Genomic DNA, 27,990 nt, shown 5'->3' with positions numbered 1-27,990 from the left:
CTCGACCGACAACGAGGCTCTCTCACCCACGCCACGGTCTCGTAGTAAAGATGGCCGACTCCTGTATGCACTGTAGTAATTCCATAGTACTACACTGTACCTACTATACCGGCATGGTACAGTATTTACTACTACGTCAAACTCCGTGTATGCGTTTTCAACGTAGTTCGCAACCCGAACGTCCAGGCCTGCATTTGGCGCTGCCGTCGCTTATGTACCGGCTAGGCCCTACCCAGGCATTGTTCGAGTGACGCCCGCGTCAGACACAACCTAACAACCTGGTACATCCTAACGTTCGAGCTCAATGTTATCTGGGAAGGAAATAGTGACGCTGGCAATGGGTACCGCGGTGGGAATTTAAAGTGTCAGTGAAAACTGTTGATAAGAACAGTTTGCCGTAGTGGTTTTACGATCTTTTCCTAAATCAACATCGAACAAGGAATTAAGAATTATCTAACCTACGCGTTGTGGAAACATGAAGCAAGAGCGAGCACGGCGACAGGCGCTCTTTCAGATTGCCAAGGTTCGTTTTTTCTTTTTTTTTATAGCGATTACATTTTATTCGTCCTTATTATATTTAGTGTAAGAGTTCACTGTTCTGACATGGCCGCGCGGGCCAGTTTTCGTTCTTCGCTTTCTACCTGTTGATCGCGCAGCCTTTCTTAGTGGATTCGAAATTTCGTACATATCCTTTATCCTTTTATCATCTTGATTATCCGTTATCGCTATTCAGGTCACTACGTACGGTCACAGTGACGGTCCGTACTGTTTAATTTTTAATCCTAACATGAGAGTGACAGCTCTGAAGTTGACACAGCGTGGATCGAGAGTACGTGACTGGAGACTGTCTTATTTCACGCCGTTATCATTCTCCTATCTTTTAATTTGGCGAGAAATCACAGAAGACTCGTATTGTTACTTGGCTAGTTTCTCTCAGAGGCTGTGCCGGAGATATTCGCCGGCGGTTATGCCTGGGAACGTAGAAATTGGCCTGCAGGCGCGGCCGTGCGAGCAGGAACGTTATTATTCATGTAATCTAGAATAATGGCGGCGTTCGTTACTATGATAATTGTTGGATGGAATGCAATATATATATACATATTTGATAATTAAATCAATCTTGACCTACTACAACGTTACAATTTTATCACATTGACCGTGAAAGTAACCATTAATATCTTAATGATTAATTAATCGTGCAATTCAATCGCGTTTATTTATTTATCATTAATTGCTTAAGTTAATTAAAAAAATCAATTGGCACTTTTATATTTATTTATTCAGCCTTTACCGTGCCTCGACAATTAATTAGTCCCCTGGGCTTATACGTGCGAAATAATGAATTATTCTCTAGATGAGCACGATCTGACATAACGGGTCCTTTACTTATTAGTATAATGACAGTCGATTGATATTTCATGATCTCGCGTGGGTTGAACGACGATCCTATTTTTGGAGCTGAACGTGGGTTGTGCCTTATGCAGTCGTTGAAGTCACCGCTACCACGCGCTTTGTACGCACTGACCATTCAATTTGTTTACCATTACGCATACGTTGGCCATTGACAAGCAAAGTAATCAAGTGGAATTGAATTTTTGAGAATCGCCATTAGGCCAATCCTAGTACGGGTACCGTGGGATAACTAAAAATATTTATTAAGCATAATATTTTTTACTTTCACCAATTTTCAAAAAAAAAACTTCATATACATTTATTTCCATCGCTTATACGGGAAATTCAAAAATTCCGAATATTTTGAATACACATTTTTCCATGGACCTAAAAATACCCATAGCAGAATCAAAAAGAAGATACTGCTGAGAAGCTGGTCCCTTATTTACTCGTTCTTTCTATTTTCAAACTTCTCAAACCGGGGTCTGGATTTGTATAAGACTTTTCAAAATTTTCTACCTTCACCTGCTGAGAAACTCAAAAGATACATTTTTCGTGTTAAATTCATCATGGATCGTTCTTACTGAACAGCATATAGGTCCTTTATTCTTGAGTAACCGTGTCGTCTATATATATATATATATATATATTGATCAAGCCGGAAAAAGGAAAACATCAGTTTCTATGTACGCGACCTTTATTCTTGAGTAACCGTGTCGTCTACTTTTCAAAATTTTCTACCTTCACCTGCTGAGAAACTCAAAAGATACATTTTTCGTGTTAAATTCATCATGGATCGTTCTTACTGAACAGCATATAGGTCCTTTATTCTTGAGTAACCGTGTCGTCTATATATATATATATATATATATATTGATCAAGCCGGAAAAAGGAAAACATCAGTTTCTATGTACGCGACAAAAATATGTATACCAGCGGAAATTGCGATTTACTTTCCCTCCTCATAATTCGCAGGATACGATGTGTTATCTTGTCCTATGGTACACGGTAACGTGTACTGCACGTATACTATTACTGTATATATTCTGAATACAATAATAATAATAATTCTACATGCATTCATATGTTCCACGTAATACCGGCAGAATATATTTATTTGTATATATAAAATATGCACGTATCGATATATAAAATTCATTCATAAATAGTTTGCGAATTTGCATAAACGACCTTCGTTTCTACTACGACTTATTGCGCAAGCGCTCGTACGTCACGAATTTTTTTAACTAAAACCACGGTATACGAGGATGGGTGTGTTCTTTGTTTTTGATTTTTGGAGGAATTCCTTAAATTGACAACAGGCACGGCTGTTCGCGGATCGAGATAAGCAATTTGTATAATAAAGACTTGTTTTTCGTTACTATTATTATTGTTATTGAATCGCATTGGAATCTCATGACGTTTTTCTCTTTGTTTTCAGGTGTTATGGCATCTGGACATCTTTCGACGAAGCTTCAGGGAACTTTCCGGTCATGCTTGTATGCGAGAATCATGCATCTTCTGCGCACTCAAGGTAAGATTTGAACTTTTTTTTCATAATTTTCAAAATTCTCCAAAAAAAATAGACGCACGTATAAGATGCTCGCGTAAGTTATACCCAGCAATGCCGGTAGGGTAGTCTTAGGAAAATCTTAGTAACAAGTTTACGTAAAGAAAAAAAAATCTGAAAAAGTCAAAAATTTTTGTTTGAAAAAAAAAAAATGTTAATGACTAGTTTTCAATCCTGAGATTACTTCAGGTTTTTACGTCTCGGAGCGAGATTTTTCCTATGCATACAATGATAGTAACGAGTGGTCCAGAAGGGTCTTGAAGAGGCTGAGATACGTGGTGGGATACAAAGAGGTAGATGGAGAGAGTCTCTCTCTCTCTCTCTCTCTCTCTCTCTCTCTCTCTCAATGTTCTCTACGAGAATATATGACAAACGCGACTAGAGTATAGTACGTATTTTGACTCTAGCTAACTGGCTATGTTTTATACATGGTATATATACATATACATGTCTTATACCTAGTCGAGAGTATCTCGACGTATTATAAAGTACTCGAAATGATTACATCGATAGGGACGCACGTTGTAACGGACCTCTGGACCACGAGAGCCTGGCACCTTTCTCCCGCGAGATTCTCGATTCTGCTCTCCCATTGGTCCAGGAGACTCCGAAGGTTCTCTCGTGCCCGCCTTCACTATACTTGCTCCATTACAGCCGTGTAGCCACAGTAGTAGGGAACCACGGGCTTTGTTATACGAGACCATCAGAATGTCTGTCCGTTGTTAACCATTGTCTGATTTTTGAGATTGAAAATATATGAAAATATAAATTTTACCGAGCTTTTGGAATATTCCTGTATACGCAAAAATAGAGTTTCGTACACTTTATTTTTCTAGGGTCGCAGGGTAACGGTCTATTTTTTTTTTTTTCAATCGTACCTTGTCCATTGTTGCTCGACTCGGAAGCGATCGGAGTGGATTAGGGACCGGTTTTTTTTTTTCTAAATTTCTTAAGAGTGACCCGATCAGTCTTATGATCTCGAAATAGTTGAAAAGCGGCTCAGGACCTCGGTCGATAGTCACTGTAAGGATTTGGGGTTTGGATTCGTTGCTTTTGGCTACCCTATCGCGTCGCAGCTTAAAAGCATTGGTTACGCTGCTTTTCGGAAGATTCGAGGGTGGAAAAAAAGTAGACGCTATTTAATTCGATTTCGAGACGGCGAACTTATCCAATTCGAGTCGTATTTCCAACGGTATTTTCATATATTTCAAAAAAATTGCCTAACCCGGTTTGTCATAATGGCCGTCCTATAATGTGTTCGGTGCGTAATTATCGTTTTAATTTTCTTAATTTTATTTTTTTTTTTAAAATTTTTTTTTTTTTTTTTTTTTTAAAAATTAGTTTTGGGTAAATCCGAAGCAACCCCCTTCACTTTCCCCTATCCGTTGTAGGAACTTTGAAGTTTTACCGGTATATTGCGCATTAACGTGATCCGTGAGGGATCCCTTGTCACTTTCTACGAGGCTGGGGGGTTGTGTCGTAATAAAGATTCTTAGGGGTCGCGTCTGATTATATTACGAAACTTTTAGCACGTACTGGTAAAAGAGTTTTCTTCACCCCCCCCCCCCTTTTAAGTTTTATAATAGCACTAATTTTTTTTTTCTTTCTTTCCTTACCACCCCTTACTACAAGTAGACGAGGGGTGCACAGATATACGTATACGGCCCTGCGGCTTGGAACGATCGACGGGACAAAAAGTTGTAGCAACTTTTGAAAAAGTTTTCGATCCCTCAACTCTCTTCGCTCCGAGTCGTGACGAGGGTTACAGAAAATGACTTTGGGAACGCACCTTCCCTCGCGTAGCCTTCTCAAATTAAGGGGCACCTGAGACGACCTAGGGTACAAAACAAATTAGGGGGGCCCAGAAAAATCTACCTGTTGCTCCCTACGAGCATCAACGCTCGAGGGACCCCGGATACCTTCGGAGGGTAGAGAGCCTAAAAATTATTCTTGAAAAATGTCCTTTCTCACATTAGCTCATGATCGTTTCAAAAGATTTCCGAATATCGTTGATCGTTAACCATACAATTTTTCAGTGCACGAGCAGTAGTAAAAAATTATTTGCTGTAAAAAAAAATCATAAAAGAAACAACCGTAACCCGATTCCAGGTATATCCAGGAAAATCGGCAAATTCGATCGTCCCGATATAATCGGTGCATTCCGTTCGGATAAGAAATCTGGAGTAGACCATAACGATAAGTGGGTTTCCCCATTGGTCGAGGCGGCAGGAAGTCGAGCGAAATACCCAAGCTTATACGTGGTGGGTCAAGAATTCGTAGGATCGGGACACCGGGATGAATCACTGGGAATGAATTTAAGGTTTAGAACTCGAGGGCAGTGTTTCTTTTTTTTTTTTAATGTAAAAGACGAGAGTCCCAATTGACCCCAGTACTTCACGACCCTTAAGGTCATATAATATATGTATATACGAATGTCCCAAGAAGCATCCCTCCATGCGTGATTTCACGCCCTTGAGAACGAAGAATTTTAAACGATTTTTGACTCACCCAGTATTACCTCCCTTCCCCTTCGTCCCTCCCTCTCACCGAACACTTTCATAGCCAGACTTCGCAATCCCCGAGACCTCGCCGAGCTCCGCACAGTATCGGTACTTACTACTCTGTACAAGTACAATAAGCGAAACCGTACTGGAAAATACCGTTTGCTATTTATTTTTGGCTCTCCTTTCTGCGCAATTAGGCAGCGTAACCGATTAAAGGCAAACAAGCCCCGTTACTTCCAGACGGACTTCGACAACGGGAGGGTCTATATATATATGTATGTATAACAGGAAAAATCCAAGACTCCCTTGCAAACGTAAATCCAATAAAACAGTTGGACACGTAAAATTCATACAATCCTAGTATCAATACACAGCGTCACTTTATATCCTCTACTTATTTTCTGTATCAAAGTTGGGAAGAAAAAAAAAAGATCTCTCGAGCCGCTCTGGAACTCTAGAGGATAGCAAAGGAAGATACGTTGGTAGGTATACGCGTGCGTACCTTAACGTAGCACTTTCTTCCACGTGTATACGGGAGTATAGTATATAGGTAGGTACGTAAGGCCCAGGAACGGGCCCAGGTAAAGGGAGGGCGAAGGGGCGGAAGGGAGAGCAGGGGAAGTGGCCACGCTGAGCTGGAGATATGGAAGTCGCTTTGTCCCAGTACCCGTGAGCGGCTCTTGTACTCCTCTCTCTCTCTCTCTCTCTCGCTCTCTCTCGCTCTTTCTCTCTCGTTCACTCCTCTTTCTCGTATACTAAGTCCACGGAGTGCCGGAGCATTGCTGCTGCCGTGTTGTAGCGCCGTAGTGCCGTAGCGCCCGGAGTCCTCGAGATCTCGCTCTCCTCGCAGCTCGGTGAACGTAGGACGGCTAACCGTCTGACGTCACCGGGGTCTCAGATCTATCGGGTAGGGGACGTACTAGGTAGATCTTGGTCCTCTAGTGCCACGAGGGTGGGGGCGGTTCGGCAGCACTCTGCAACTCGCTCTCTTCAGGTACGCTCGGCTCCTTGCGTGCTGGTACCGACATAGTAGGCTTTCGACTAGCCCGACTCGTCCGGATCAACGTTATCTTTTGGGCCGCCGAGACGTTTTGTGCTTTTTTAAAGAAAAGTGTTGCGATCTTTGTTGGGTGTACCTGAAAGTTTCGGAATTTTTGAAATTTTGAATTTTCTTCACGCTAGTGTAAACGAGGGATCCTTTCGCGGGTGAAATTTGTGCTCGAAGGAAAATTGTGACTCGATGCGAAAATTTTTATTGGATTATTTATATTTTTTATCAGTGCCTCTTGGATACTCGTACGCTAACGCAGTGATAAGTGATAACGCACGTGGGCCGGGGAAAGTTGTGCCAGGTGATTTTGAATTTGTTACCGTCATCTGTTCTTGTGCATTTTGACTTTTTTTTTTGTCCGCGGTACCAGAAGTCACGGAAATTGCCGTGCCGAGCTTGCTCCTGGTGAACTGCGGTACTGACCCCAAAAAAAGAAAAATGAATCCAGCGATGGTCAAACCAGACCAACTAGATTTTCACTTGGAGTCATGTAATCGTCCAGTAACCAGTTTCACGCTGTTCAAATAACCAGGAATATATTCGCTGTATACGTTGCTGCCAAGCAATTGAGCTTGATACCAGAAGATAAAGACGCAAGAGGAAGAAAAGTCGAAATCGTCCAAGATTGCAGCATCTACGATTCCTAATCACTTTCATCCTGTGTACGATAAAAAAAAAAGTATCCACTAAGAGTACCGCTAAGTCCCCATTAAAAGACTCCCTAAATTCGTCATCACCCAAGTAATCGAGTAGCAATCATCCAGGCGTGACATTCCTTGTCATCTCACGAGATTCACTCTGAATTTTTCCCACCGACGATTAATTCCGTCGAGGAAAAGTGACGAAGGTTTAGGAAAAAAAAAAATAAAATAAAAAAAAAATAAAATAAAAAAAATCAAAAGCCATAATTTTCAATCGCAAAGATCCAGAAATCATCTCTCAGTACCATCGAGTATCCAGCATCCCGGACTCAAAGAGAGCAAAAGAAGAACGAGCTCACTGATAGTACTTGTCATTACTACCAAGTGTAACAGTAAAAAAAAAAAAAGAAAGATAAAGAAAGGCCCTAAAGAAAAATGGCTTCTCGATTATCATAATGACCCGAAACGGCGTCTCGACGCTTTCGTGAGTACTACAAACACTGTTATACAGCTTCCTGGTAGGGGTACACTAAGAAGGCCCACTGAGAGAGCATACAGAGTGGGTCCGGTGGGTCCGGCAGGTATACTCACGTAAAGTTACACTCGTATGGAAGCGACAGGTACCTGCCTACTTACAGTGCGCATCGCAGCGACAGTCTGCCAATCGCGTACTTTACTACCAGGTCGCTTAGCATAATCCGAAGGATCTCTTCGCGCCTCTCCTCCACGCTGCTTCATTGGACTTCGAAGTTCGAAGAGCCGAGCGAAGCCGATGGTCTCGCGGTGCGCATGCGCACTGGCTACATTCAGTGTCCCGAAGTAAAAGACACGAGACCAGCCAGCGGCTCGCAAGGGTTCGCGATGTCGTCACTTGGAAACGGGCCTTGCTCTCGTGGACGTTGGATTTATGGAAATTCGTCTAGCGCCCATTCGTCACGTGGGTGAATTTTCTATTGGACGAGGAAGAAAATAAAAAGGCTGAAAATGTTGAAGTGGATTAAGGTTAGGCAAGATCCTTCGGGTCCGTCGACGGCGACGTCGTCGGGGACTGCGTTGGGAACGATCGACGTCGTGGACGCCGACGCTGGTGCCAAAGCCGACGAGGGGGATGACAGCGGGATGGAGAGGGAGGATTCGCCTGGAATTGATTTGAATGACTTGAAAAAAGTACGATCGATAATTGTCATTTATTTATTACATATATATGTATACGCAATCGTATCTTATATCGGGTCGCTCGATTCTCCGTATAACAGTGACTGGTCCTAATATGTATTCGCAGAAATTCAAACGTCTTATTTATCTTGATTTACCAATGGTTACTTGCGCAATTCTATTCCTTGAAATATATATATATATATATACATTGGCCGTAGCGCCGTTAAGATCGGAATTCGAACGTACGCACGTTCCGAGAATGACAATAGTTGCGTGTATGCTGTCGCGTTAAAAAAAGTTTAGCGGGAAATTTGAATTTGAATACGAATGCTCCTTATCGTGTATATTTAATAACGCGCGTGTTTCGTATTCGATGTGAAAAAAAATTATCTAGGCCCTCCTGCCTCGAGTCAAATACATCGTATTGGGGAACACTTGGATATACGTCACACATGGCGGCCATTAAAGTTTTTCTTACTAATCGCTTACGAGTGCATGCTCGTTACGTAATCTCGGACAGATTAAGGTTACACTTCCTGAATAAACTGAATGGTACAACCTGTTACGATATATATGTGTATATATACGAAACCAAAGTGCATCGTAACCAATGCATCTCACGCGATTCAATATGATTTTCATTGATAAATTTTATCGATCAAATCGAGAGAGTGTCTTGATCTAGATTAATCCTTTTTTTTTTTATCTCGATAAATCGTACATCGATCCCAATCGACATTCTTCACTCTTTCTCTTTCGCTCTTATATAGTGCAGGTGCAGTTTAACATCGATAACGATTCCAGTCTTGCACACCTAGTTTGCCGTTTCCACTGTGGAACTTGTGTTGCATCTCCTGTAACTAAGTACATTTCATTGAAGGATTCCTTAGTCAGTGATCGAAGGAGCCTCGTTTAATCCTCATTCGGTATCTATTGGGCTATATATATATTTTTTTAAATCCAGATAACCACATAAATTTCGTAAACGACCCCTCGATGTGTTCGTGGTATTATACCCTCGAGCAAGTGCCACCTACTTTCTACGTGCAACCGTTGCTTAGGTACCGATTGCCGAAGAATCGTTGCGAAACTTAGCCAGCCTCTCCATACGCCCATAAATTCCTGTAAATTCAAATTGTACCCGGTGTCTCGCAAAAAATGTCTACAATAACATAATTGAGCAATGCATCAGGAAAATATATATTAACAGTTATATTTCTCAATACAATCGACGCGGATATAAATTTGCAATATTTTTTTTACAATCGTGTATCATTATCGTTAGAAACACATTGGCACGTGTTTGCTTATACAGAAAAAAAATACATTTGATTACCCAGGATTCCAACAGTGCAGTTATCCGACGTAAATAAGCGTTTGTTCGATCGTAATTGAAAATATTATCGAATCGAATAATTTGTACGTTCTAGAAATTTTACCGTGATTTAATGATTGTTGTGATATTAAAAAAAATAAAATAAAAAAAAAATACATTAGGTCCATGATTAATTATTTTTCTCGTGCCGTCAAGATTCTTTGGCATTTATAGACTTAGTATTGCGCTCGCGAATGCCTTTGGGAAAATCAACCCCTGTTCTGTAGTTACCACGTGGTGGTGCATTTTATTGTCAGGCATCAAGCAACAGGTCCTATCGTACCATCGTACTCCAACAAAGGTCCCTTGTTAAGATCCCGCAGGAGAAGAAAAAAAACATAGGGAGACCCTTCTGATGCTTGTCACAAGATCCTTTGAGCAGGTCCTTCAGCATTGAATCAGCTTTGTATTACGTTTCAGGACCTGTTCTCGCAGCTGCAGTTTTCGCAAGAGAGCGCCCTGCCGCCCGACGCCCTGCGTCGCGCACTGGCCGAGAGCTTCCTCGATCAGCAAAGATTTCAACTGGGCTTCATGGACGACGCGGCCGAATGCTTCGTGAGTACTTTTAATTAACGTTAAAGTTACAATTAACCAAAGCAGTTGCGCCTTCGAGTGCGATTTCACGTTCAATTAAAATTCACATCCCTATTTTGCATTCATTTTCCCCGTATCGCAACGGTAGGATCAACGGAGCGCAATTCCCACGTGGGAAAGTTGAATTTTTTTTTCTTTTCTTTTTTTTTCAAAATTTCACAAAATCACTTCGAATAGCCGTTGCCCGTACTGAAAATAAAAAATTTTTTTTTACTCGCAGAAATTCATTTTACACGAAAATCGGATTCTATAATAATTCCAGAAACGCTTGTAAACAGCACGACAATCGTTTACTTTCACGTTTACCTTACAGTCACGTTTACCTCCCCTCCTGTAATTTCAATTCTCACATACGCTCGCACACGTGGCTGTACGCGTTTTGCGATTGAAAAATGTTTTTTTTTTTTCTTTCCCCATTAATCACACGTTACCCACTGCCTATCGCGCGACCATGAACCAGATTAGGACAATAGTACGTTAGTGGCATAGCGCTGGTCTCGAGCAATAATTTCATTGCTATCGGCCATTGCGCGGTTACGTAACTCGATTGTCAATAATAATAATAAAATTTTTACAGGAAAACATTCTCCTGCGAATTCATCTCCACATAGCGAGCGGCGAGGCTGAGGACATGTGCAGCGCGCGTCACTGTGTACCGCATCAAAAATTTGCCATGACTCTGGTCGAGCAGAGTGTATGTGGTGCCTGCGGTGCCACGTCGGAGCCATTGCCATTTACACAGGTCAGTTTGCACAACGTCCCAGGATCATCCCACTAGGAAACGTAGTACCCAATTTTTCGAGATGATCTGCCGAGGATCATCAGCCGTGGCAATTTCTTTTTTTACCCACGTTGGACCACGGAACCAATTACCGTGTACTGCTGGCTGGGACTGTACCAAAAAAATATAAGTACCCGCTTCGGGCTTAGGATGACCTTTGTCAGCCAAGCTGATCTCTGCGACGGTCTAGGAAACTCGGAGAAAAGATCCAGAAAAGGACCTGAATAAATCCCACTGGCTTTTCAGATCTGGTGGATACCTGGAAAAAGCATCCCCGGGTATAAAGGTGCATTGGGTGCATCAACTCCGTGGGATGACTTAGGGGGGGACTTGGGTTTTATTTCGAAGCCTTCTATTGAAAGGGGCCAACAGCCAGTGAAGACGAATCCTGGGATCTTTAGCGAATTAGCTAACCGGTAGTTTATCGCTCGGCTACTCCGATCAGTGACGGGAGCCCAATTCGTGTTTATATTAGGAATCTCTACATGTGCATTGGCTATTAATTATTCGTGCGATCGATCGGTTTTTACGCTTCGTAAACTTTGACTATTCTCATAGTCTCCTAGGGCAGCCGTCTTCGAAGTTGGATACTTTAAGGCTGCAGAGCGGCTCGTTGGCTTTGGGGTCTGGACGCTGATTTATCCTTCCTCGGTACGACAGGAACTTGTAATTTGTATGTTTAATCTGCGTGACGTTCGTTGCACGAAGTTCCCAATGAATTAGGAGTCGAAATTTTCGTTTTTCTTTTTTTCCGTGTAAATATCCAGGATGACATTTTGAAAAATTTTTAGTCATTGGTTACTGCGCCTCTTTTTATATCGATCTGATCTACCGTATGGTTACCTGGTGTTATTGTTATTATTAAAATTATCGTGTAAAGTCGAGGTCGCGTTGGTTAGTGAAAATTACTATAGAAACGCACGAGAAATCACCCGGAATGAGTAAATCGGCAATTTGCGGTGAGATCGGCCGATTTATGTTAACCAACACGTATAAGTAACAGCAGGTTTATCTTATCAGGCGTAAAGGAACGATAATCACAGACCAATCAGGTTCGAGCTAACGTACTGGAAAAAGTCACCGTTTCTGTGCTTCGTGGCAAATTTCATTTGCTAAATACACACTTCCAGTGTTTTTTTAGGATATTGTAGAAATTTCATATGGGTCAATATTAAGTATATACCTGTATATAGTAGGCATATACTCATCGACTCCTTTCTACAGGATGGACGTCTGTTTGATTTGTATACACAGCGCTAAGACAAGGTAGGCACAGTTGATCGGTATGGCGACTGGTGGGTCTTAGGTAAAAATAAGGAAACTCGTTACGATTTGCATTGGTCATGGCCGATCACTTTTACCGAGGCGGCAGTCAGTATCCGTAGAGCTCCAGTTGTTGGTATTAGTGATACTAGCTAAGAGACTGTGGGATGCCGGGAATTTCGTAAGCTATCAAATTAGTCACGAGCACCTACTGCGGTACTACGAATAAATAATTAAAATTTTTTTTCTTATTAAAATTTTGATAATTTTTTTTTTTTCCAGATGGTACACTATGTCTCGGCTTCAGCTCTGACCTCTCAGGCACGACAGACTCCACCGGCATCCAGATCCAGTCCGGATCTCTTTGGACAGCTGCTACGAAGAGCTGGAGGAATGGGAGATATTCGCGACTGTCCGGTAAGCCGACAGATGTAAAAGCAACGGCGAGACTCCATTAGCGAAGTAGTAGAGTGAAATAATTGTGATCGCGGTTAGGCGATTCCAGTTAGAACGGTTGAGACACATTAGTGACTAAGAGGCTCTTGACTTATTGGAATTGTCACATCCGGTATCCTCTTTAGGACTTGGAAGGATATGAATATGCATTGGCTCGAAGCTTTCCCTTGATGCGTAACGAAAGTTAACAGTCGGATGGGTTCTCAAAGTTACTTTATTATAGTTAAAATAGTCGTTTGATAGAGGCGTACATATGAATCGAGTATGATTGGGGGCGGACTGTGATTAACATTTATTTATTATTTTGCAGAGTTCCTGTGGCGCCAAGATTCAAATTTGTCGGACATTAATGAACAGACCGGAAATTGTTTCCGTGGGCGTCGTGTGGGACAGCGAACGACCATCCTTGGAGCACATAATGGATGTATTCGCTACTGTGGGAACGTCTCTCAGGCTCAGTGACGTCTTCCACAGTGTGGTCGACTCCAGGTGGGGCACGTCGACTGTTCACAATCTCGTCGGCGTTGTCACCTACTATGGAAAGCATTACTCCACGTTTTTCTTTCACACAAAGTTGAAGGTAGGTTTGAATTGTAACGATCGTGAGAATCGTTGAGGTTTTTCTTGGTCCAACCAGGATCTGTAGTTCCCAGGAACAATCGGAGTATTAATTTATTGAATTAACAGGTGTGGATTTACTTCGACGACGCAACCGTGAAGGAAATAGGTCCTCGTTGGGAACAGGTTGTCGAAAAGTGCAGGAGGGGACGCTATCAACCTCTTCTTCTGCTTTACGCGACTCCTGGCGGGACGCCGGTGAACACTGAGAATGCTCCTAAGATAGTGACACCCTTTCCGAATAGCAATGGATTGAAAACACCGCCCAAGGGTAACGTGCGAAGATCAATCACTCCCAGTCCGGAGAAACCGACTATCAGTAATAGTACAGCCAGGAGAGCAATCACTCCCAATCCTGATAGTCCACCTCATATCTATACGCAGCGGCGGATCTACAGCGACTATCAGAATCTGACAGACATACAGAACAACATTTTTGGCAATCAGGTGCGTGCGCTTAATTATTGTCTACGGTATTGGTAGGTTAGATTGACAGCGTGCGAAACGCCCTGAGCATTGACAGTCAGTAATTACCAGTCAGTATGCTGGTTAAGCGTGTCAGATTTTTCTGTGAAGATTTTGTTCTTTTTTGGGGAGAAAATATTTTTTGAAGGCTTTCAATGAGATTGTTGTATCTGTTTAGGGTGTGGATGTAGTCGACGGGGAGGCCGAATCAAAATACATTAGCAGAAGAGCTGTGGAGAACGTGATGCAGCAACAGAAGAAACAGCAGATGCAGCTGACACGGAGTCTCAGTGCAGGATCTACGCCACAGGATGGAATTAGTATTCCGGATCATCTGAACGTTCCTCGAAGACGAGATTCGGGAAACTGGTCTGGCGACCGCAACAGCGCCTCCTCAAGTTCCTCCACTACCATGGAGAATCCTTATTTGTATATTGTCAATAAGATGCAGAGAAATTCCGGAGTACCCAAGAGTCCTACCAGCAAATCCGGAGAACTTTCCAGTAGCAGCAGTGGACACTACGATGCCGGATATGATTCCTACTCGTTATCCTCTACGGATAGTCTTCCTCTTCAGCAGGGCCTGAAGCACAATCTCCAGGTAAGTTCTGAGAATATTTATTTACGTCTTTACGGTTCACTTTCACCGGCTTCCGAATTCACAAACGATGACTGTTCATTCGCACAGCTTGCTCAGATCCCGGAAGGCTATCAACCTTCCTCGGGTGAGGACTGCGAGCGGCTATGTAAGGAAACCGATGCGCTGCTGGACAAGTCACGTGCCGCTGAGGATGCCGGAGACCTAGGAACCGCTGTAGCACTTTGCAATGCTGCAAGTAGCAAAGCTAGAGCCGCTATGGATGCACCCTATAATAATCCTCATACGATTACCATAGCGAGGATGAAGCACAATACGTGCGTTATGAGGGCCAGGAGTCTGCACAGGAGGATACTCCAGGAACAGGCTATTGCCAATGGCGAGAAAGAAGGTAATTTAATTGTTAATTGATCAATGTCTGGAAATCTCATCGTTCGTTTGTTAAAAACTAAATAATTATTTTATTTGTACCAGATGGAGCACCCGAGGGACGGCACTCGCGAGAAAACAGCAAGTCCGGTCAGCATTCCAGACAGAGCTCACGCGACAAAGGTAATCACTCACGTCAGAACAGTAGGGAACTCTTGGTGAATACACCAGCGGTAGTAGATAAGCCAGCGGTAAAGAGTATCGAGATCTATGCGACTCTGCCCAAGAAGAAGACTCTCAGGAGTAAAGCGACAGCCGTTAACGTCATCGAGGACGAGGAGTACATGCTGTACGATCGACCCACTCAAAGGACCGGACTCTTTGGTCGCACCAAGAGATGCGACGACGACAAGAAGGACAAGAAAAGAGCACGTAGTGAGGAACGTAACAAGAACGTTACCAAGGACTTTTCTATAGCACCGACAAAACAATCGCCATTGGCAAAAACAACAAAAGTCGAGAAGCCTAAGGAAGTGGAAGCGACGGCTGTGAAGGTGCCACAGGCTAACGGGACTGCACAGACCACCGATCAAAAACAGGGAAAGAAGCAACATAAAATCAGAAGGAAACTCCTGATGGGTGGTCTGATCAAGAGGAAGAATAGAAGTATGCCTGATCTCAGAGAAGGTCAGGATGGTCAAACTACAACCAGCTCCGAAAGTTCATCAAACACTCTGCCAAAGCAGTCGATCGATGATTCGAACGTGGGTCTCAAGGGTAACGAAGTGGGTCAGTCTTTGAGCGGATACTTGTCGGAGGGTCATTTAGAATTTACCGGAAGTGGCGCTGGGAACGGAAACACTGGAAATCCGAATTTGGAGAGGAGCCGTCTAATGAGGAAGAGCTTCCACGGCAGCGCTGGGAAGGTGTTGCACGTAGCGAAGGTGCCTCCACCTCCACCGCTCAGGACCACTTCTCAGCTTAGCAAGTCTAAGTGTCCTGGAGAAGTGCATAACGAGCAGTCCGAGAAGACACTGTATCCGCTACCCGACGTTAACGCCAGCAGCACCGCTCAGGAACAAAATTCAAATTACTGGAATCACGGGAACTCTTCTAACGTGACCAGCATGAATGGTCAGTCTTCTAGAGGATCAAACTACGCTGATTACTCATCGGAACCTCACTCCCTACCGTTCCTTCCTTCTTATAACGTGGACCAGACACCATCAGCTACAGGACAAGCGAACTATAATAACAAGCCTAGAATTCAGGATGACGTTGTTCAGTATGCCAATGGTATCCTCTACGAACCTACCATCGTAGTCACCAGAGCTGACGTGCACAGTGAACAGAGTCCTGTGAAGCAGCAAACACAACCTGATTCTCTTCCTCCTTATCCTGACAATGGAACTGTCTCCCATTCGAGACAACCCAGTGAGGAGTTTCCACCACCTCCATATCCATCCACTAATTCCGTTACTCATTCGAGACAAGCTAGTGAAGAATTTCCACCACCTCCACCGCCAATAGATGACACTCAGACTCCGGTTCAGGCTCCTGGCGAAGACTCGCAGTACAGTGCACATGTCCATAGGCAACAATTGGAAGCTCAGCAGATCAGTAGTCTACTCGCACAGTTGCAATTAAAGAGGGAGCAGATCCTGGCGTCCGAATTCGCCGATGGTAAAAGGGAGCAGGACGAGGGTGACAAGACATCTGGTGAAACGTGGCTGAGAGAATTGCAAGCTAAGCAAGCGGAAAGACGAATGAAGAAACAAGGACCCGCGGATCATAACCAGGATGCCGTGAAGTCCAGGTCTACGATGATGCCACCCCAAGGATCTACCATTGTCGCAAGAAGGACCAGTGACTTGAAGATGAACAGCATTGGCCAGGTACAGGATGCTGGTAGGGATGTTACTGATTGTCCCAGGACGGTGAACTCCTCGTCGTCCGTCAAGGACATGGCTGCCAGGTTCGAGCAGATCAAACTTCATCCTGCACCAAAATCAGAAGGTGATCCAAAACCCATCAAGGCACTGCCTGCGAACAGTAACTCCTCATCTCCAGTAATGGATACTCAAGAACTGGCACAAAGTGAACCTCTGAAACTGTCCAGTGAGAATCTCGCAGCTTTCACAAAATCTGATAATCAATCTGGCCAATCGGTACTCAACTCCAGCTTCGAGTCCAGCTCCAGTCAGAGCACCTTCATCTCGACTGCTCCAGTAATCGCTTCTACCTGTAGCCCGGATGATGGACTGAATGCAGCAATTCTATCGATGTCCTTGACACTTCCTCACGAGAATGGACTTCCTGTGGATTATCCTGAAGACGATATAAGCGAGGTAGCCATGCAGAACACTATTCAAAATACCACCATCCTCCCAAACGAAGAGGATATTGCACCACGTAAGACAAAACGAAGAATCGGCAAGAAGAAGAGCGTATCGTTTTGCGATCAGGTGGTACTAGTTGCGACAGCCGAGGACGAGGAAAAGGATTCTTACATTCCAAATCCCATCCTGGAGAGAGTCCTACGTTCCGCAATGAACAAACCCGAGACGGCCCAGGTCTTACGTGAAATCAGGAGCCTCCAGGAAGCCGAATTGAATCGCGAAAACGCCACACCAAAATTTCAGCAACATACTCTACCTCTAAAGAGCGAAGCAGACAGTATGCCAGCAACGCCTTTCCAGGATCAGCTCAGAAGCGTCAATCCTGTTTCAAACCCGGATACCGTCAGACCGGCTTTTGGACGACAAAATTCCAATGAATCGGTCGGTTCCGTCCAGGACGCCAAGAAGCTCTACAGTCCCACCTACGTGGAAGCTCAGGACGTAGTGCGTGAAACGTATCCAGTGGCTCAACAAAATCTGAGCAAGTCACCCACCTCCTACTCGCCGCAACTTCAGCAACAAATTCGTTACGCACAAAATGGATACTCGCAGTATATGCCAGCTCAGACCGGGTATCCTCAGACACAAACGTCTCACCCTAGAAATCAGGTAATTCCTTTGTCCCAGACACAAAAACCCGCAAGTCCCTATCCTACTCAGGTGCACAATATAAATCAGTATCCCCAGAATGGAGTGCAACAACAGAAAGTAAATTGTCCTAAGAACAGTTATCAGACTTACTATCAGATAGAGCAACAGCACAATCAGATGAACAAGCAGATGTCAGCACAGCAGCCTACTGGCCTGACCCAGAGGATTCCATCCCACAATGCAAGTCCAATAACGGTACAGCATGTTCAGCAATTTTCTTACCCATCCAATCAGTCACCTAATCCTTATCAGCAATACTCCTCATCTCCACAGAGTCAGTATTCCCACAATTCCTATCAAGGCTACTCGTACCAATCAGTTCCACAACAGAACAGAACGAGCCAGCCTTTACCACAGTACCAACCGCCGCCAAATCCAGCAGCCACTTACCAGCAACAGCAGCAGCAGCAAACCGCACACAATTATCAGCAAAGGGTTGAGAACTATCAGCGACCACCGCAGAAGACGGAACAACAGAATGTTCTTGCGCCTAATCAAACTTATCCAAATCCTTTGCAAAATGGACAGATACAATCCAACATGAAGTATCCGACGTATCAACATCCGCCAGTGCCTAAGCAAACGAAGCAAGTACATTTTCAAGCTGGCACGAAGGGCGCGACTACTGTGAGTCAAACAACGTCTTCCATACAAAAATCAGCGTCCGTGACGACAATGCCGCGCTGTGCACCTTGTCACCTGTGCCGGAAGAAGCAGGTGCTGGAACCTGCGATATATTGTACGGATTGTGACTTCTACATGTCCCGTTTCCGGCCGAAGAATTAAATAGAATAATGTAATGAGTTGTTGAGGAAATATCAACAAAAGGTTTTACGTACCTAATCATACTTAGAGATGCACGGTGTGATATGAATAATTATCACCCAGGTATGACTCGCTTTTTTATAGTATTAATTAAGAGCTTAAGGCGTACCTTTATATTATGAAACTCCTTCATTGTGCAGCTAATGAAATGTATCGTCGTGAAAAGAATTGTTTTGACAGTTTATGGATTATATTCGTATATCTATAGATCGCGTTAAATATATATATGTATTTGATCACGCGTTAACAATTATACTCGCTATGAGATAGATTTATCTGGCGACTATTTAGCCATCTTTATTATTATTGTATCCATTTATTTTTTTTTAATGGCAATCGTTTCGTCGTGCACTCTCGTTCAAATGCTGCGGCCATTTTGTCGTCGGGTACTCGTTGCGACGAGCAATAAGAGTGTATGAATTATTGACTGTAAATGATTTTTTTTTTTATTAACGTTACTTTTTCTTACTTGTACAAATGAGCGATAGGGTAAGGCATACTGTCAAATTCTATTGGATTTTATTATTGTGAGATCTGTTAGTTATTATATTAGATCGTCTTTTACTGAAGTCCTAAGTGCAAATACCTGATTTATCTTTGTGACAGAACGCATAGAGTTATATAGAATTGTATAGAGGATTTAATTTCAATATAGATACAAGGATGTCAGAATTGTGATACTAGCAAAGCTATGTAGGTGACCGCGTTAAGTTAGAATATTGTATGTTAAGTGTCGACGGATAAATGTCAAAAATATGTTTACATTGGCATGAATGGAATGAAGGTCTTTGATCTCTGAGCAAGCGTGGAGTTTGTTATATGTTACTAGACGTTAAAGTTACATAGTTATGTATTATGTTATGTATTATGATCCATGTGCTAGATCGATGTACAAACTTCCAATTTTATATTTTTTTGTATGAGTATTTTGTTTTAGAAATACTTTCGTCTATACTACTATTAATAAATTACTATTCCGAAATTTATTGTTCATTGATTGATTACCTTGTTTATCTTCACTGACTTAGTTCTGGCCAATTACGCTAGGGGGCGTAGAACCGACTTGCAGGCAGAAAATTGAATTTTCGCGAGGAGCAATTTTTGTTAGTTCTGGTCAATTCCGCGAGGTGGCGCTGTTAAGAGGGTGGTGTAGTTCCGGCCAATCCCGCTAGGGGGCGTGGAACCCACTTGCAGACAAAAAATTGCATTTTCGTGCGGAGCAATTTTTGTTAGTTCTTGCCAATTCCGCTAGGTGGCGCTGTCAAGAGGGTGGTCTAGTTCCGGCCAATCCCGCTAGAGGGCGTGGAACCGACTTGCTGGCAAAAAATTGCATTTTCGCGGGGAGCAATTTGTGTTAGTTCTGGTCAATTTCGCCAGGTGGCGCTGTTAAGAGGGTGGTGTAGTTCCGGCCAATCCCGCTAGGGGGCGTGGAACCAACTTGCAGGCAAAAAATTGCATTTTCGCGGGGAGCAATTTGTGTTAGTTCTGACCAATTCCGCCAGGTGCCGCCGTTAGAGGCCCGATCTAGTTTCGGACAATTCCGCTAGGGGTGTATCGAATGTTGTAGCTAAAAATGAAATACAGGAAGTGTGATGCCTAGTAAAATAAAAAGGGGACGTAATTAAACAAAATTGATTTTATTCTGATAATACCTTTCCAAGAATTATGAACGTAACGAACATATTTACAAAATGTACAAATTAAAGTAAAACGGCCCATCGTGACGAAACATGAACTCCTATTTTCCAGTTATGCGTAAATACACTTTATTCAGTTTTTCAATTTAGTCACTAGACGATGCCTATCGGCACCTCTATTAGTGCTACAACTTGCAATGGGGTTAAATAGGACAGTTTACTTGTATTTTAGTTATAATATTGAACATTTAAAGATGGAATATTTTTGATTTGTTATTCTCAAAAACGCGATGCCCAAAGTACAGTATCAAGGTGCAATCCCTGTTCCAAGTAATCGAGGGAACGCCATTAGATGCTCGTAGTTCACAAATATGTATCATTTCATCCTCGTAGTTATTTCTATCCAAATTCATTTCCACGAACATAAAAATTATAAATATACATTTCACTGTGTTTGTCATACAGTACACCCGGCTCAAACGATTCTGACGCATAAAAAACGTGGCTTGAGGAGAAGGCTTCCCCTACTCAGCACACTCTTCAGTCCTAAGTTATTCTAAGCTGATTCTATGCGCATCTACGACGCACAGTATATGTATAACGTAGGACTGAAGAGCATGCTGAGTAGGGGATACCTTCTCCTCAAGCCACGTTTTTTATGCGTCAGAATCGTTTGAGCCGGGTGTACAACCGACTGTTACAAATAATTCTAAAAAGTGTTCTTAACCCGCGTTATTATAAACATTAAATCAATCACAAATTTCTTGACGAACCAACGTCCAAATTTATACGAAGAAAAATTAAAAACACGTATAATCATTATTTTTCGCAACTACACAGTAATGAAGAAAAATAACTGATTAAACGTGAATAACAATGCTCGTCGGACAATCATTGTTATTAATATTTAATATCAAGCGGATAAAAACAATAGAAAAATTTTGTACAAATAAATATCAGCCACGCGGCCTACGAACAATCCAAATATACAATCAGTCACGCATTTAACATTTTAACGAGAAACACATAGAAATTCGTATAAATTTGGCAGAAATAACCTTTCTGTTTGTTTTTTCCTATCGCCATTTTGGGAATCAGCGAAATTTCTAACAAACCTATAAGATGGTTCAACTCCAGTTAGGCTCCTCAATAAATGTGCATTATTATCTCTCCTTGACACGTTATCCCATCTGGATCATAAGAGACAAAAAGGCTGTCTATCCAAGCCTTGTGGTATATTATCATTATTATAAACTGATTCTATAGAACGTTTACAAAGATCTTTAATTTTTTTTTACTTTTTTCATTGCTATTTCATTCACTTGTTCCTCTCTTCAGTCCTCCCACAACAGAAGGACTCTATCTGCTTTACTTAGCAGTGTCTCAAAATTCTTATGCCAGATAAACAGGGAGACGAGTAACAATTGATGTAATAAACGTATGATTATACTCTAATAATAAATATACCATCAGCTGGTTAATATCGAAGAAATTTGTGCCAAGGAACTAGACTGATATCGCAAACATTTACGAATCGTTCAATCATCTACTTAGTTAAAGACTGCTAGAGTTATTGTGAAATTATTTGATTTCAATGTATATAAATGCAGTCCAGTATAATAGGTAAAAGAATTGTTTAGTAGTTATTGGTCACTCGTAGCACAAGAATTTTGAACCATCCTATTTTCTGTAAAAAGCCTTTTATGCCATGTCGCACATAGCTAGCCGCACTAAAGCTAGAGCCGCCACTATTCCTATTTGTCCTTTAATCGTCGTACAAAACTTGCTTTATCAATCTTCCCAATCCTTATTATTCAAATTTCTTTCTCCTTCACAGAGTTAAAAAAAAGGGATTCATTAACACGCATCACATTACATACTTAGTTTCCCCTGAATATCATGGACTGATTCGCTACTTTATTCTTCTCCACAAGAATAAGAAAACGGTACCTTCAATTATTTATGAGAATGATATATCTCATATTGATCAATTAACGCAGACTTCCATTTCGACAATGGGAAATAATATTTCAAGATAAATTCAATTACTGAAAGATTCAATTTAGTAGCAAAAGCGATGGGAAAGTATTTTAGATCTTAAAATTCAGGAAAATCTAAATATTACTTCGACCAGGGGAAACGAAAAGAAAGAACACAAATAGCACCAGGGACAATGCAATCTGAGCACGAGAAAGAAAAATAAATTAGAGACATTAACTGGAATATTCTAATACGTAGTACCCTGACGAAGACTGCAACGTGGTGCAATCTCAATGGCGACCAAGCCAGAAGAAAAATTATACATCGATTAAAATTCTTGCCGCGTGATACACATTCTCAGTTTACATAACTGAACAGGCTAGACTCAAATTGAACAAAGACAGAGACCATCCTTGACTAATACTTCGTGGCCCCCGTAGAAGGCTTATTAAACAAACAAAAATTCAACATCAATCAGACCTCTTTCGTTCGTACAAAAAAAATTATTTGACCAATTGAAGTATAGCCACGTTCAGATGAGATTTAACGCTTAAGATTTGAGATCATAATAAACTAAATCAAATCACGAAGGAATACTTAACGAAGTAGAATAAGCGTAGAGGATCACCCAAGAGTCAAGCATGGACTTTTCGCTCTGTAAGAATGAAAAGAAGAGAACAAAAATATGAACAATTTAATATTCTACACCAATTAGATATGTACAATTCAATCTGAGTTTTACGATTAATTTGTTCTTGGGTGACCCTGGACAAGTTGAGCTGACCTGGATAAAAACTATTAGAGAATTCTGTAAGCAGACGGATTCTGAATGTCAAAATTCTCAAATAGCTCACGACAACGACGAATGATCTTTTCTACTGTTCAGGTAAAATGTACACTGGTTTTTCCAAATTTATTTATATACAAAAAAAGACAGGACAGTGCATTTCGCAGGTCAGCCCAGGAGGGATTCAAAATATCTACAAATTGATCAGGTAATGTATGCAATAAAAAAAAGAATCATCCTATGGAACATTATGGTTACGGGTTGTGCGGTCGGCCTGTAGCGGAAACGGCTCTCGCCGCTCGCGGAATAAGCGTTGCTGTTGCCGCAAGTCTTCTAGAGGTTGGAATCGATGATTTGTTACTAGTTGACGCGATATCCGGTTTCGCCGGATTAATATCGCTCGTGATGTCGTTTGCTTCGACATTATTCCTGCCAACAATTCCTGGCGTCGATTCTGATTTCGGTTTCAGATTCTTTTTTACGGATGTGTTGCTATCGATTGGCATTTTTTCCGCGTGTCCGTTCAGACGGATGGGCGATGTTTCTTCTTGACGAGATCTTGTTAGGCGTGGAGAATAGTCGCTTGATTTGCGATGAAGATTATGTGGATGACGATTTCTTGATGACTGCGAATTCAGCTCTGCGAGCGACGGAGGTCGACGACGATACCGCGAGTCACTCCAACTGCAAGTACGGTTCAAAGAAAAGTCTTCTATTTAATCTGTTACGTACAACATTTTTTCAGAATGATCAAAGATAATTAATGTATAGAAATGATTTGGAGTATTATGAGACACTCACCCCACAGGGCTAATCATCGCAGCATGAAACAGTGTCAATTGTCAATCCATTATAATCTTAGAGAATTATTTGACTATATCTAATCCAACAATATCTTATAATACACTACGCATTTACTCTCACTCCATGCTGAGGAATCGCTTAGGATTGTTAGTATGCAACGTAGGAAAAGTTTCTGTTTATTCTATTTAATCCCATTGAATTACTAGAGATTGTTAGTTTTTCTTGATTATTGTACGCATATCACAATTTAGGCAGACTATTGAGAATTCCTCTCACTTAACAGTAATAGCTATGTTAAATATAGGCTGTGTTATCATATGTCTATAAATTATAAATATGTAATATTATCATAGAAAGAATAAACTTGTGATTATATAAGTTCAAAGCCTTGATTAATGTTAAAGCATTAAATTAGGCACTAGAGCAAATATTGTGTAAAGCTATGCTAGAATCTGGAATAGAAAGTTTAGCCCCCGAAGGCATGTAGCACCAACTTTAGTCAATAGACAGAAAATATATTAAAAAATTGGTCTGCATGCATATTAGACCCAAGCACTAATGCTATATATGGGGACATATAACCCTGAAGTATAGTAGATGCAAATAAATGATAAAGTAAAATGCACAAAGGAGTAGACATCCGAACAGTAAATCACACAGACTGACGCACTCTACCTTCCCAATCCTGAAGCTGTTTGTATTGATATCACCAGGAGAATGACGAAGGCCAGGGCAGCAACAACAACACGTTATTTACATGTCACGTTGGATGAAAGAATATGTGAAAGAAATGTATGAGGAATGAGTGTGAATAGTGCCAAGTGACATGTTCAGAAATGAAGGTACGTGAGAGCTTTAACTTTATCTGAGACCAGAGTAAAAAAACCTTGAGAATTTAGTCCTTTAAAAAGGAAAGACAATTATACAGTGTGCTACTGAAAATATAAATCAGTAAAGAATAAAGCCGTCACGTATGTTCCATTGAAGGAAATCTCGATTGTCTTTGTTACACTCCTTGTATCCCATAAGATTTTCTATTGTCAGCCATCTCTTGAGGTGTCAGACACTTGGGTATACATTTCACAGTTAGTACAATGAAAACGAGAATAATTGTATAAGGGAAATTGTTCTGACATCTGTTTGTATGTCGTGCAATATTATCTTATTAGTGACTGTAGTGTATTATGAATATAGATAAACTCACCTAACGAGAGGCCCCATGCCACTGTCTTGTGGAAGTGACTGCAGAAGCGAAGGACCTGCTGACACTGGTCGCACCTTTAACCATACGATTGGAGCAAACTAATGATAACCCAATAATGCCAAGCGTCGATTGGTGATATTCAAAATAAGTTATTGATTGATTCAAGCCGCAATATATGAAAGTTAGATTTGTTATGGAAACTTTGTTCTTTCTTGTTAGGATTTTTCAGTGCACGAATTCAAAATTTGTGTATGATACACCTCCTTACATCCTTGATAAGCAATACAGATGGACAATGCTATCAGGTAAATAGTGGCTAGACAAAATTGCGTGAATTATGGATTTCATACCTTCTCGGTTTGTGTTGCTGCATTGCACGTTTCTTTGAATCCTGTACTACTACTATGCATCGAGGAAGCACAGCTCTGAGAGTCTACGCTGTTGAGCCCTTGATACTTTGTCATCTGAACCTGAAATAAACAAGTACACTGTTATACATTTCTGAATGCTTGATACTCTACATGATAAAATATTAATTGCTATGACAATTCTTACCTGCAATAATTGTATTGTCCGATCACGATCCTCAAGCTGTCCTTGCAGAAAGATTACCTGCCTGCGCAAGTCTGCCATCTCATTAGTGACACCATTTTCACAACTTCCAGGAGATGTGCTCGCGTCTGTCGTTCCCCCTTCATTCAGGTTATAGAAGAGACCATTCTACAACAAAAATTTTTTTAAATAAACAATTGCTACTTTATCTAATAAGAGTAATGCACAAAAAATAATAGTCACCTTCATAGAGCTGTCGAATGGGTTGAGAGTTTCTGCCTGCAAATCCAAAAAAGAATCATAGATAAAATGATTAACGAATCAATTAACTGATAGATAAGCACACAAGATAGCTATGAAAAACAAAATATCAAAAAATACAACATACCCTCGTCATACCATTCTCTTCTGACTTCAAGTGCAAAACCAAGGAGGATGAAAAAATATAATGCAACAAAAACAAAAAGAGTGTTAATTATGATTAACAAATACAAAATAAAAGCAACAGCGACCAATAAATATAAACGGTTTAATCACACGTCATTAGACACACTGAGTACATAGATAAGGTATGTATATAGAAATATTATAAAGTACACCCAGAAAGAGATGCATAAATGAATTATGATGTTTCTTAAAATCTATTTATCTGTACACTGACAATTTCTCTCACCTCCTGAATGACACGCTTTAGTTTCAGTAGCATAGTCTTCATAGAGACTATGTCCTGGGACATGTACTGGTACGTGGCACGTTCCAGCCTTAGGCTCCCCTCGTCACCAGAATCAAGACTGGGAGATTGTACCTATTTTTGTCACAAAAACAATAATCGTGAAACATACAATAATCGATCACCCTTGTACACAATTCATAGATGGATAAATTACATTTCTCGGTGGCCTGAGCGGACTGGAGATTTGACGAGTACGCACACTGTCCAGGGAACGTGGGGATTCGGTGCCAGATCTGCTGCGCAATAATCTTGACGTTCTGCCACTGCCAATTCTGCAATCAGAGTGAAAATATTTGAATTCCTGGACAGTTCCCGCCTGAAAATTGCATCACTGTAGCACCTCGTTACTATGACTCAACACAGATGCCACTAACGATATTACGAATCACGAGTGACACACGTATAACCTCTGATCGTCAAGAAATTTGATAATTTAAATTCCATTTGAAATGCAACATCGTTTCACTATTATTTAATTAGTAAATGTCATACGTGGAATCTATATCCTCATGCGATTTCACGTGCACAACAGTCTGCTATATTCGTCAAGGTAAAATAAGAGCACGATAATAATATACATACGTTTAAATATAAATATCAATTATCAAAGTACAAGCTTTGAAAAAAGAACTACCTCGACAACTGCGGGCCTAATCGACTAACTGATAATCATAATTGCAAAGGAAGAAAAGGCTACTCTGACAATGCGATTTACTTAATGGATGCCTCATAGTAAATTACAGTGAACTAAGGCCGCCCTACGTAATTCTATTGAATCATAACGCCCATGATGTCTGTATCAAATAAGAAACTGCCAGAAGTGTCTAATGGTAAATAAAACTGTTATCCTCGACTTGAAATATCAGAAAGAAAAAAAAAGACGCTCTGGCATTATCCTACAGTCTTATCGGTCGTCCAACGTAGTAAATTATTTTATACGATAATAAGGGTGGTAAAGGTCAAACTAAAGGGTATAAGAAACATATATACCCAAGATTGAAAATCGATAATCAATTCCCATTCCCAACGAAGCACGATAATTCCATTAAGCAGTTAATCAGGAAGGTTGTCCCATATATTTTCACAATGTCCATAATAATTTTTACAGCAAAATCTAACGGTCTAATATTTTTTTTTAAGATTCCCCGCCGTTGTAAAACTACATCCTGAATCATTAACGTCACCAATAATGACTACCTTCCACAATCAACTTTGCTACGAGCCGCAGCAACAGGAACAGACAGACTCGACGTGGTCCCGGTAGCTTTAGCTTGTCTAGGCGGCGGAGAACCTCCAGTAGGCGTTGAACTCTCGGACGACAATCCAGAATCTTTTCCATCTTCGCAATTTCCATTGATAACACCGGCACCGACAACGTTATCAACACCATTGACATCATTCACGTTATCGCTGACCGGAACACAAACCCGACCTCGTACGGGTAACATAGTTCTTCTTCTGGCACCTTTGGCGACCTCAGACGAAGACGCCATTTCCTTACCTTCCTAGTTCACCAGGAAACACTGTACTTGATTTTTATAATCTAATATATATGTTTCTGACAATTGATTAAACAGCCTTAC

General features: G+C 41.4%; 2 protein-coding genes across 13 annotated transcripts in view; one reads left to right on the top strand and one right to left on the bottom strand.

Annotated features, from left to right (window-relative positions):
* Positions 1-19,692, top strand: part of LOC107265130 — a 60,885-nt gene extending 41,193 nt beyond the window's left edge. Inside the window, exons 1-10 of one of the 3 annotated variants that reach the window (XM_015734213.2) lie at positions 22-523; positions 2,834-2,926; positions 10,112-10,246; positions 10,863-11,027; positions 12,612-12,746; positions 13,096-13,365; positions 13,473-13,850; positions 14,047-14,469; positions 14,557-14,857; positions 14,941-19,692. In XM_015734213.2, the coding sequence (XP_015589699.1) occupies positions 476-523; positions 2,834-2,926; positions 10,112-10,246; positions 10,863-11,027; positions 12,612-12,746; positions 13,096-13,365; positions 13,473-13,850; positions 14,047-14,469; positions 14,557-14,857; positions 14,941-18,671 (5,679 nt within the window). In that variant the 5' untranslated portion in view covers positions 22-475 and the 3' untranslated portion in view covers positions 18,672-19,692. Of the gene's footprint in view, positions 1-21; positions 524-2,833; positions 2,927-6,281; positions 8,326-10,111; positions 10,247-10,862; positions 11,028-12,611; positions 12,747-13,095; positions 13,366-13,472; positions 13,851-14,046; positions 14,470-14,556; positions 14,858-14,940 lie in introns of those variants that run through there. The other 2 variants (XM_015734211.2, XM_015734212.2) reach the window with 2 other exon arrangements.
* Positions 19,693-20,330: 638 nt separating this feature from the next.
* Positions 20,331-27,990, bottom strand: part of LOC107265132 — a 46,382-nt gene continuing 38,722 nt past the window's right edge. For 4 of the 10 annotated variants that reach the window (XM_015734217.2, XM_015734218.2, XM_015734223.2 and 1 more), the window contains 9 exons: positions 26,562-26,679; positions 26,348-26,479; positions 26,063-26,086; positions 25,918-25,953; positions 25,678-25,842; positions 25,473-25,592; positions 25,123-25,196; positions 23,916-23,924; positions 20,331-23,798 (listed from right to left, as the gene is read on the bottom strand). In XM_015734217.2, the coding sequence (XP_015589703.1) occupies positions 23,369-23,798; positions 23,916-23,924; positions 25,123-25,196; positions 25,473-25,592; positions 25,678-25,842; positions 25,918-25,953; positions 26,063-26,086; positions 26,348-26,479; positions 26,562-26,679 (1,108 nt within the window). In that variant the 3' untranslated portion in view covers positions 20,331-23,368. Of the gene's footprint in view, positions 23,799-23,915; positions 23,925-24,593; positions 24,610-25,122; positions 25,197-25,472; positions 25,593-25,677; positions 25,843-25,917; positions 25,954-26,062; positions 26,087-26,347; positions 26,480-26,561; positions 26,680-27,990 lie in introns of all 10 variants that reach the window. The other 6 variants (XM_015734224.2, XM_015734221.2, XM_015734225.2 and 3 more) reach the window with 6 other exon arrangements.

The sequence above is a fragment of the Cephus cinctus genome, unplaced genomic scaffold (genome assembly GCF_000341935.2).
Source record: "Cephus cinctus unplaced genomic scaffold, Ccin1 Ccin1_scaffold0215, whole genome shotgun sequence".
In the NCBI taxonomy this organism is placed as follows: Eukaryota; Metazoa; Arthropoda; class Insecta; order Hymenoptera; family Cephidae; genus Cephus; species Cephus cinctus.
This window is presented reverse-complemented; position numbering and strand designations above follow the sequence as displayed.